The sequence below is a fragment of the Hypanus sabinus genome, chromosome 5, assembly GCF_030144855.1.
Source record: "Hypanus sabinus isolate sHypSab1 chromosome 5, sHypSab1.hap1, whole genome shotgun sequence".
Lineage (NCBI taxonomy): Eukaryota > Metazoa > Chordata > Chondrichthyes > Myliobatiformes > Dasyatidae > Hypanus > Hypanus sabinus.
In genome coordinates, this window is record NC_082710.1 from 94,918,068 (window position 1) to 94,929,467 (window position 11,400).

Consider the following 11,400-nt stretch of genomic DNA (forward strand, 5'->3'; position numbering starts at 1 on the left):
CCAGTATTATTTAGCATCAGTTAGTGAAACGTTTGTCTTAGAAAATAGTATATATTTTACCTTTCTATGCATATAAAACACTTAAGAAACATATGTATTTCAATAATTAAACCATTGCGTTCCTTAGTAATAATTGTAGCTTTCATCTGGGCAGGGCCTTTCTCACTTTATCCTTTAAAATTGTACCAGTCGTTGACCAACTGTAGTCTAACGCTTTTCCAATGACCGAAGGCATTTTACCTCTTTCCGATTGCTTTATTATTTCCACTTTATTTTCAATGGAGATCGTGATTATTTTCATGAACAGAAACACTGCGGATTCAGAGCTCCGCCGGGTCCTAAAGACCACTGCACTGAAACAGGTTAAATAAGGGACTTGAGTATCCGTGTTTTTTTGGTATCCGCGAGGGGTCCCGGAACCAATCCCTCACGGATAAGGAAGGCTGACTGTATATAGTAGTTGTGTTATATGCTATACTGTGTAAATAGTCGGGATATATTTTCTCTTGAGTTGGAGTTTATTGCTAAGCATGGAGAAGTGTTATGTATTTATAATTTCAGTAATATTTGAATAATCTTATATGTATATATTGATTAGGTATTGTTCATTGAAATAATTAATTACAGGTTGCATGTAGAAATATGTTAATTGCATACCTCATCACATGATACATGCATGCCTTCTTAGAGTAAACTCTAAGTAGGACCTGCACTTTGGACTCTCATATCTTCACTTGAATTAGTTTAATGTTTTGAAATTACAAAACATAACGCAAGGGATATAGCATTCATCCGGAAAATAAATCGCTTATCAATATAAAGATACAATCTTCTCTCCTTTGCGGTTTGTTTTGGCAGTTTGATTTATATTAATTGCACTACTTACCAAAACTGTAAAGAAATGCTTATCTATAATAGGTTATGCTCATTCCACAGAGGCCATTTTCCCCATAAGCAGCAACATGTGCTGCATCCAGTTGCTGGCTCCACGTCCATGTACAATGACTTAAACCCCTGGGAATAACTGTGGTGGGAGCACAGACAGGGGAAGGGTGGTAGCATGAAGTTAAGCATCAGTTCTCATACAATGGCAGGCCAACGCTTGACCATTTTGAATCAGCTTGTCTCAGAAAATTCTTCATTTATTTCAGGCAGGAGTTTGCTAATAACTGAACAAACATGCTGTGATCCCCAGATTCAATGAACCCTCAACCAACACCAGGGCAGTTATGAGGAATGCAGCAGGCTAACTGGTTTCTTAACTACTACTTGTTAAGTTTGGTATATACTATATAACAGAGATTTTATTTCAGTATCACTCAATCACTCACAGAGATAACAGCAGAATGTCTTTTTATTTTATTATTTATTAGCAAAATAAACAGCATCAGGAACTGCAGTGCATCATGGGAAAACAATATGTCAAACTTTGTACTGAAAGAAGGTTACGCAGCTTCTCCTTTAAGAAAAAAAGTAAGAAACCCATAATATAAAGTCAAACACAAACTTAACAATATCAGAGCTCACTTCAAAAGTCTATAACCGTCAGATTATTTTCTCCATAACTGAGCACACCATGTGATGCACTGTTTGTACAGATTTTGACAAACATCCAATAATGATCATTACTAACTGGATCAAATACAAGTTTACAGGCTTTTAGCACAACTAAATACCTTGAAATAAATTGGTAACAGTCTATGCTTCAGTTATCTTTCAACGCCCACCACCTTCTTGCATTTAATTTCAGGATGACTTCTCTACTTATTCCCAAATCTTGCTTATCCTTTTTCCCTTTTCTTTTGTTATTGCCTTTTTAGCCTTTTCTATGACAGTTGGCATTCCTTTCTCATTCAAAGCTTGTGCCCTCAGGACATTTTGCACGCAGTACTGCTATGCGGTAGTGATGCAAACCAAGAGGACCTATACACAGCTGTCAGGAACTCAAATTTCCTTTGCCCAAACTGTGAATGAAACTGATTACCTTAAGCACGATTATCACTTTTATGGAGCAAGCGTTCTCCATTTTGATTCTCTGGGCAACATTGATCAGGCATGTGTGATAGATGCCCACCACAGTCTATGTTCTCTTCAGACTTTCTTTGCTTTCTAATCATATGTCTCTTGCTTGCACATTTATTATGAACACTCGGGCATCAAAGTGTAGACTTCCCTCCAGTTCTGATTGCATGACATGCTTCCTAATTCAAATTTATTGTTGTCGTAGGCATACATATACTACCAACACTGCTCCCATCTCTAGATGGTTTTAGATTGGCCTCATCCTGACATATTATTTCCAGCAGCTTCACTGATCTGTAAATTATTGTAATCATGTTCTCATCTTTCCTTCAGCCTCAGTGCTCCACTCGTGCTTTCTTCATTGCATTCATATTGAAAATGCATGACATATTTGGTCTGCTCCCATGCAAGCTTAGTCAGATCGTCTTGGTGTCTGTGCATGTGGCTTTGGCTTGTGCTGTTCTGCTACACATTACTGATGCTGCAGATACTTCATTCTGAAATTCTATAAATGCAACACACAGCTTTCTCAAAAAGCCAAAAAAACTGCATATGCTGGAAGGTTGAAAATCTCATTTCTGTTTCCATTCCCACCCCCCAAAGATTCTGTGCCAACTTGAGAGGTACAAATTTTAATATCAGTGGCATTTTCCATTTTGCCTGGAAGCATTTCAAAAATAGCATCCTGCGTGTGCGTATTTTTCAGGTTACCTTCCCTGACGTGCACCTTCATCAGTTTATCTCTGGTTAGCTTTGTAGCTTGAAAGTTTAACACGCTTGTTTCTCTCATTTTAACATTCTTCTCCAAAGTATTGCATTGCACATATAAAAAATCTCATTTCTATATTTCCGAATCACACAATACAACACAATACAATTTCCGAATAATTGTAAGTGATTGACCCTATGCAAGCTCACAGAATAACCCCATTCACCACTAACTTTCTCTGTAATCCATTTTTCCCTTGTTTAGTTAATTATCACTTACTCTACCATGAACCTACACAGAAGGGTCAATATACATTTGCCAACTAACCAACCAACGTGTCTTTGGGGAATGGAAGGGAAATCTGAATACATGAGGGGAAAATGCATACCTGGTCACAGGAAAAACAGAAACTCCTTTCAGACAACAAATGAAACATAACAATTTAAATTGGGGTGTGAGAGCAATGAGGCAGTACCTGTACTAGTTGCACCAGTATGTTGCCCCACATTGCTGGAATGAAACCTTCTAAGCTGATGACAGCTCTGACATTTACTGAAGATCATTTATTGCTTTGCAAACATTTCAGATGAACCAGATGACTCAATTTTGTTTGCTTGAAGGGAAGGCTGCTCTTCTGCCAAAGACAGTAAGTTGTTGCCCATATTTCCTGTAATACATCTTCCTCTCCTTCAGCTTCTGCTTTTCACATTCTCAGTTGCTTTATTTCTCACTGTTTCCTCTGCTTTATCTCAGTCATGCAGCATCCTCTCACATCCAGCATCTGCTAACTGGAGACCACTCTGTACTAACCATGTCCTTCTGGCAATAGAATGTTTTGCTTCAGGATTTACTCAATGCCCCAGACCTCTGAATAAGACAATCCGAGCAACTTGATCCAATTCACTCCCAGATAACTGGTATATCCTCATAGACGAAAACATACAAAAGGTAATTTGACCTACCAATACTGACCAGTCTTTATCACGCATGACTCTGAGAATGTCCCCTCAGAATATGCACAACAATATCTTGGTTGACATCACTTCAAAATGGCAAAACTATTCCTGATACACATCTTAGCAAACTTACAAAACAAACTATATATTTTTTGTAGTTCATTTTGCAATCTATGTAAATACATCAGTCATATGTATTAAAACCTTCAGACGTGCTATTGGTATCACAGTGGGCAGTACTAGTTCCATTTCTTCAGCCTCTACTTCCACAAGGCAGAGGTGTACAGGACTATTTTCTCTACCAGCCACTTATCTTTTTGAAGGACTTGCACTATCCCATGGCTTCAATAACACAAAGTGAGTGGCAGTTCTGTGGGTGAAAAAGCTTTGCTAATGAGAAAGGTCAGAGGAGAATGGCCAGACTGGTTCAAGCTGACAGGAAGGCATCAGTAACTCAAACAACCATTATAACAATGGTATGCAGAAGAGCATCTCTGAACGTTGAATCTTGACATGGATGGTCAACAGCAGAAGACCATGAACATACAGTCAGTGGACACTTTATTAGGTATCTCCTGTGCCTAGTAAAGACTATAAGACCACAATACCAGAAGATATAGGTGCAGAAACAGGCCATTTGGCCCACTGAGTCTGCATCACCATTCCATCATGGGTGATCCAATTTTCCTCAGCCCCAATCTCTTGTCTTCTTCCCGAATTCCAACACTTCGTAACCAATCAAGAATCGATCAACCTCTGCCTTAAATATACATAAGGACTTGGCCTCCACTGCTACCTGTGGCAAAGAATTCTATAGATTCACCACCATCTGGCTTAAGAAATTTCTCTTCTCCATTCTAAAAGGATACCCCTCTAAACTCAGCCTGTATCCTCTAGTCTTAATTCTCCCACCATAGGAAACATCCTATGCATATCCACATCCACTCTATCAAGTCCTTTCACCATTTGATAGATTTCAATGAGGTCGACCCTCATTCTTTTGAAACCTACTGAATACAGTCACAGAGCCATCAGATGTTCTTCATACGACAAGCCATTCAATCCTAGAATCATTTTCGCAAACCTCCTTTGAACCCTCTCCAGTTTCAGCATATCCTTTCTAAAATAAGGTGCCCAAACCTGCTCACAACACTCCAAGTGAAGCCTGACCTGTGGTTTATAACGTTTCAACATTACGTTCTTGATTTTATATTTTCGTCCTCTTGAAATGAATGGTAACATTGCATTTGCCTTCCTCAGCACAGACTGTAGCTGCAAATTAACCATTAGGGAATCCTGCACAAGGACTCCCAAGACCCTTTGCAACTCAGTTTTTTTTGTGTTTTCTCTCCATTTAGAAACTAGTCAACCCTTTCATTTCTACCGAAGTACATGACCATACACTTCCCAACACTGTATTCCATCTGCAGTTTCTTTGCTCAGTCTCCTAATCTGATTTCTTCTGAAGCCTCTCTACTTCCTCAAAACTACCTACCCCTCCACCTATCCTGATATTGTCAACAAACTTTCCAACAAAGCCATCAATTCCAGCATCCAAATCATTGGCATATAACATAAAAAGAATTGATCCTAACACAGACCCCTGTGGAACACCACTAGTCATTGGCAGCCAGCCAGAAAAGGCTCCCGTTATTCCCACTCTTTGCCTGCTGCCAATCAGCCACTGCTAGAATGCTTCCAGTAATACCATATATAGTTTGTTAAGCAGTCTCGTGTGGCATCTTGTCAAAGGCCGTCTGAAAATCCAAGTACACATCAACCAATTCTCCTTTGACTATCCTGCTTGTTACTTTTTCAAAGAATTCCACTAGATTTGTCAGGCAGGATTATCTCTTAAGGAAACCATGCCGACAACAGCCTATTTTATCATATATCTCCAAGTACCCTGAGACCTCATCCTTAATAATCGACTCCAACATCTTCCCAACTACTGAGGTCAGACTAACTGGCCTATAGTTTCCTTTCTTCTGCTTCTCTCCCTTCTTGAAGAGTGGTGTGACATTTGTAATTTTCCTGCCTTCCAGAACCTTTCCAGAATTGAGTGATTCTTGAAAGGTCATTACTAATTCTTCCATGATGTCTTCAGCCAGCTCTGGGGTGTACACCATCTGGTCCAGGTGACTTATTGACCTTCAGACCTTTCAGCTTCCCAAGAACCCTCTCTCTAGAGGGTAACTTCACACACTTCATGCCCCGGCACCTGGAACTTCCACCGTACTAGTCTTCCACAGTGAAGACTGATGCAAAATAATTATTCAGTTCATCTGCAATATCATTGTCCCCCATTACTACCTCTCCAGCATCATTTTCCAGTGGTCTGATATCTACTCTCAACTCTATTTTACACCTTGTGTATCGGAAGAAACTTTTGGTATCCTCTTTAATATTACTGGAAGCTTACTTTCTTCTTGCATCTTTACCTTCAAGTATTTTTCAGTTGCTTTCTGTTGGTTTTTAAAAGTGTCCCAATCCTCTAACCTCCCACTAATTTTTGCTCTATTATATGCCCTCTCTTTGGCTTTTATCCACAATGATTCAACACCTTCCGACCCTCTTTCTAATGATCTGATTTTATTTTTTTTTATCAACAGAGCAATGCCAACCCTTTATCTCCCTGCCAATCCTTTTAATACAATGTGCATCCTTGGACATTAATCTCCCAGCTGTAATCTTTCAGCCATGAATCCATGATGCCTACAACATCAAACCCACCAAGATGCATCTGTACTGCAAGTTCAACTACCTTATTCCTATACTGTGTATATAAAGTGGCCATTCAGTGTCGAAAAATGAGTATTTGTGAGACTGGTATGACGGGTGGGGATTGACATGTCCTGCAGGCATCTTTTGCCAGGAGGGTACAGACCTCCTCATCCCAACTGAGGTGCAACAAGTGGGCGCTGGATTGAGGCAAGAAGAGCTGGGAGAACTGAGCAAACTTACTCGCTCACTCACTGATTCAGTAAAGCCAGCTGACCACCACTTTCACTGTGGCTGCTGACATCCCAATCTCTGATGTTTCTTCAATCTTCTCTCATGTATGCTTTTTTAAAATTTATTTTGGGCTGAAGGACATCTGAGGATATCTAGCTTTTCTGTAGAAGAGTCTGAATCTTCGTACCATCAGTTTTCTGACAAGGCAATGAAACATTGTCAGATACCTAGAGCTGCGTTTGATGTTTCATAACTAGCAAGACTTCACACCAAGAAGAGGGAAACTGAACCCAGTTGGAGAACTCTTTTCAGCCACTCTCAACTCAATGTGGGAATAGATTATATCTATCTGCTGCTGAACAACTTCTACTCCAAATCCCACCCCACAACTCATTCTTCTTGATCCCCCCCGCCACCTTATATTTTACCTTCCTTGCAGCTTTTGGCAAAGATCATCAAACAAACTTCCCCAACAATCCACCACCCTCCCAACTTAAGCATAATTGACAAACACAAGGAAATCTGCAGATGCTGGAAATTCAAGCAACACACACAAAATGCTGGTGGAACACAGCAGGCCAGGCAGCATCTATAGGAAGAAGCACTGTAGACGTTTCGGGCCGAGACCCTTTGTCAGGACTAACTCAGTTGAAACTGAACTTCTTTCAGTCAAATTGTGAGAAGATTGAAGCCACTGAACTTGACATTGTCTAATACTTTTTGCATGCAACACTGAATCTATCCTCAAGCCCAAGACACCATTTTAAAAATAATTAGACTCTTCACATTTTGCATATTAACATGCATGGGATCACATTATCTTTTTGACTGCAGACCACCTAATTTGACCTATGTGACTAAAATTTTAGAAGTAGGGTGTGGAGGTTTTGCTGGATGCTCACTGTGCAGAATCTACCCTCTCCTTGGCATTACAGGGCTGCAAAGAAAAAAGGCTGCTGAGTGAGCCTCCAGTTGGCTATGGATCAAGAGGTGTGACCCATGGACCAAAGCGGCTGGGACATTAGCTGGGGCCTGATCAACCCTGGCTGGGTCAGCTGGGCAAGAGTGTTTGATATTGAAAGACCCAAAACACCAAGTGACCCCAGGTTACGTCGTTGATGATGTGTTTCAGCACATCATAGGATGTGTCTCAGTATCAGTACACAACTTCCACATTCAATTATTACTGTGCTCCTTTGTTCCACATCCCATTCGTGGATTTTAAAAATCCCCATGTAAATTAACACGGCCCCTCACTAACCAACATTGATTCCCAATACCACAATAAATTAAACACAGGAATCAGAACACTATATTTTATTTTCTTCACAGCCTGTATCCATCATTTTACTCTCACTAATCTCCCCAGCCATCTACACAATTCTTGACATGTTCTTATCCTCTCTTCATCCAAGAGTTAATGGTCATCCCTTTCACAGTATCAATTTGGAGTTGGGATGAAAACAGTCAACTGCTACCTCTCACCAAACACAACTTTCTCTCCTTTACTTTTGGATTCCTTGCTTTGATTGTGCCTCCATCAAACACATTACCATGTTTCTTTAATATTGAATAAAAACTAATATTCACATTGGTTTCCACTACCACTGCTTTGGTCTGATTTTAATCCAGGAAGTTAAATCTTCACAACTGGAATTCTTTAAAATAAAATTTGGATTGTGTTATTGTACTATTATCCAAAACTGTAAGGAAGAGTTTATCAAAATAAATTATACCTACTAATTCAATTTTTTTTTATTCCTGGAGGTGGATGGGGAGCATATACTGTAAATCTTTCTATACAGTACAATTCTACCTACTGATAAATCAGTTCTCATTACAGCATCATCTTTCCAAAGTTACTACTATAGGTATAAAGCTTGAATCCTCCTAATGTATTCCACATCCCATTGTGGTTTATTGTTTACTCGATAAAAAGATAGCCCACCATAGCATCTACTAATACCTGTAACTGGTTACCTTTCTAACTCCATTTAGATAGTCTTTTCTAAAGTCATTCTTGTTCACTGTTCCAATGCAAATCATATGCAATTGTACAACAAATACTAAAAGCTGCCACTTCTACCACAGGATAACATTAAATTATCATATTGTGTTTACCCCAACCTGTCCTAACTCATTATGTTTCAGAAGTTAAATAAGTCATGGACATGAAACTGCCATAACAAAACACTCCGGCTACACTGGCAACACAAGCATGAAGATTATATTTATTTTTAGATCCCTGAAAAACATATTTATTTAATCATAATCTTATACATTCTTCCTCAGTTTTCGAATTCCTCAATAGTTTTATCCATCCCTAATCAGTCATCGCTCTTGCCCTGGTGGTGTTCAGCACCTTAAACATTAAATTTCCACAATGCTGAGTGTTTCTAGCATTTTCTGTTATTATTTCAGATCTCTAGCAGCTGAAGTTTTGTTTTTAATTTTTATTCTAAAACTTTCTAAGATATCTGGACTCATTCATTCTCACTTCTCGACAATTCCCGAAATTAATTTACTCTCCAAAGTTAGTTTCTATATTCTAAACTCTGGAATCCCCTTTGTAAACCCATGTGTCCAATTCTCACTTTATTGACCACTCTTTTTTTTGTTTGTAGTTAGTTGAAATTTGAATATGGCAATCCATGCTGCATTAATCTCTGATAATGTTCCTAGTGACCATTTTTTCCCCATTATTTCTTTGAAGAACCAAGGGCAATTTCAAGTTCAGTTTATTGTCATTCAACTGTACACATGTATATAGTCAAATGAAACAATGTTCCTCCGACCAACATACACAACACAGTACGTATGACTCATCTAACAAACTGATATTATGCAAATAAATTAATAAATAATTTGTTGCATTTAAAATTTTATATAAATGAAAGTTGCTGTCAATTTGGAGCTAGAATAGTCAGATAAGTTCACATAATCATAACTTATATCTTCGTTGTGTATGAAGAAGACTCGGTAGAAATTTCTTGTTTTGTGTTTAAATTGGAAAATGTATCACACATTTGGTCACTTTATTTTAAAACAAGAGGGACACTTACTTGCTTTATAAGCTAGTTTACCTTCAGTTGCATCAAAGCTGGCACTGAATTAGCACATTTACCTGCTAATAGCAATGGTTATATATCAAAGAGTCCTGGTAAGTTACAACCAAATTTGTGACAAGAGGACACTCGCAGATCCTTTTAACATTATTCTACAAAACTGAAGTGTTGTTTTAAGATAAATAAAGGTCTTACAACACAAATACAGACATTAAATTTTTTTCCCTTTAAATTTCACAATTTCCTATCTCAAGGAGACTTGACTACATGACAAGCTTTGAAGGTTGATAAAAAGTTTGTCTCAACAACAGTAAACATCTCTTTCAACCTATTAGATTACAGTTGCGTTGAATCTGTCTATTCGTTAGGATTGCAAGTACTTGCAATTAAACAAACCACTAAAAAGAAGTCAGCTCAAGAGCTAAGGGGTGGCAAGTTTTTGATTTATTACTTTGACAGTGTTGTCAGTATCGGACACGGGCGTCTGTGGTGATTACTATTATGCCTGGTCCACACCTTACAGAAACATTTTTTTCAATCAGTCTGCAATCTGGGCAAATTCATCACCTCCCCTCAGATCATTCTTCTAAGATTACAAATGCATGTGTGCAACCCCCTCTCAAATAAAAGCGACTCTGACAACGTGCCCCTACCAAAGAGCAGCGTAGAAACCAGCACCTTTCACTGCGCGGAGCACCCGCAGTCTCGTTTGATGTCTTTTCAACTTTTCTTTCGCATTCCCGTTGTCTGCAAGTTCCGCCCGTGACCTCCCAGGATTTAGGCATAACAAAAGGCAGCCATAAAAATGCCTCACGGGGAAAACTTATCACTGACATGCTCGTGTGTTTTCCCTGTCCGCTAAAGTAAAGTAGAATCCAGCTGCCAACTCTAATAACACAGACTGATTGAACACGGAGATGTATTATCAGCAAAATGCTTTTTTGACGAACACATTGCTCTTTCGCCATATAACTTAAGCGTTAGAATATTTAACAATCATGTAAAAAGTTATATTAAAAGATACCTTCATTTATATAAAAAATACAAACTTATTCTTACCAAACTGTGCAGAAGATATATACACGCTGAGTAGAAAAAGCCCGAAGAGTTGATAGTGACCAGATAATGCTTGTAGACGCAAAGGGGACATGGTGAATTCAACGTTTCATTTGCGCCACGCTCTTCCCTATGAACCGCGGAGTCCTTGTTGATTTCAAGCAGAATCCCATCAAAAAAGGCTGCAGAAAGTCAGCGGGTGCAGTCAGGCGGCGCCATGCAATCCCGGCTGGTGTCAGATCGCAATAATCCTGCAGAGGGCTCACAACATTCCCACATTAGCATTTCCGACACAGGAAAAGCATGCTCGAGTATCCAACCTCTTGAAATTTTCAATGACAGATGAAGTTAAAAAAACAATTTACCGTTTAAAATGCAAATGATATTTCATGCAGCTTTTCGTTAACGCGAGAGATCTCAACCCATTAATGATTACAAATTAAAGTTGGGAAGTATTGCTATTTCTGTTACCCAACAAGATTTTTATCTGATTTCCTACAATTCTACAAAGTGGACAATACTTTTTTAAACTTTCCTTGACAAGACGACGAAACGGCACTAGAATATTGAATTATTAGTTAATTTAATTAATTAAAAATGTGAACAAAAAGTCACTGATAATCGTTCAGACGGCGCT

The 11,400-nt window shown here is 38.8% G+C and overlaps 1 protein-coding gene across 7 annotated transcripts in view; it reads right to left on the reverse strand.

The window, feature by feature from the left end:
* The window catches only part of LOC132394289 (von Willebrand factor D and EGF domain-containing protein-like), a 311,753-nt gene extending 300,767 nt beyond the window's left edge, over window positions 1-10,986 (reverse strand). For 6 of the 7 annotated variants that reach the window (XM_059970250.1, XM_059970251.1, XM_059970245.1 and 3 more), the window contains exon 1: window positions 10,767-10,986. In XM_059970250.1, the coding sequence (XP_059826233.1) occupies window positions 10,767-10,857 (91 nt within the window). In that variant the 5' untranslated portion in view covers window positions 10,858-10,986. Of the gene's footprint in view, window positions 1-10,360; window positions 10,455-10,766 lie in introns of those variants that run through there. The other variant, XM_059970248.1, reaches the window with a different exon arrangement.
* Window positions 10,987-11,400: the final 414 nt, after the last annotated feature.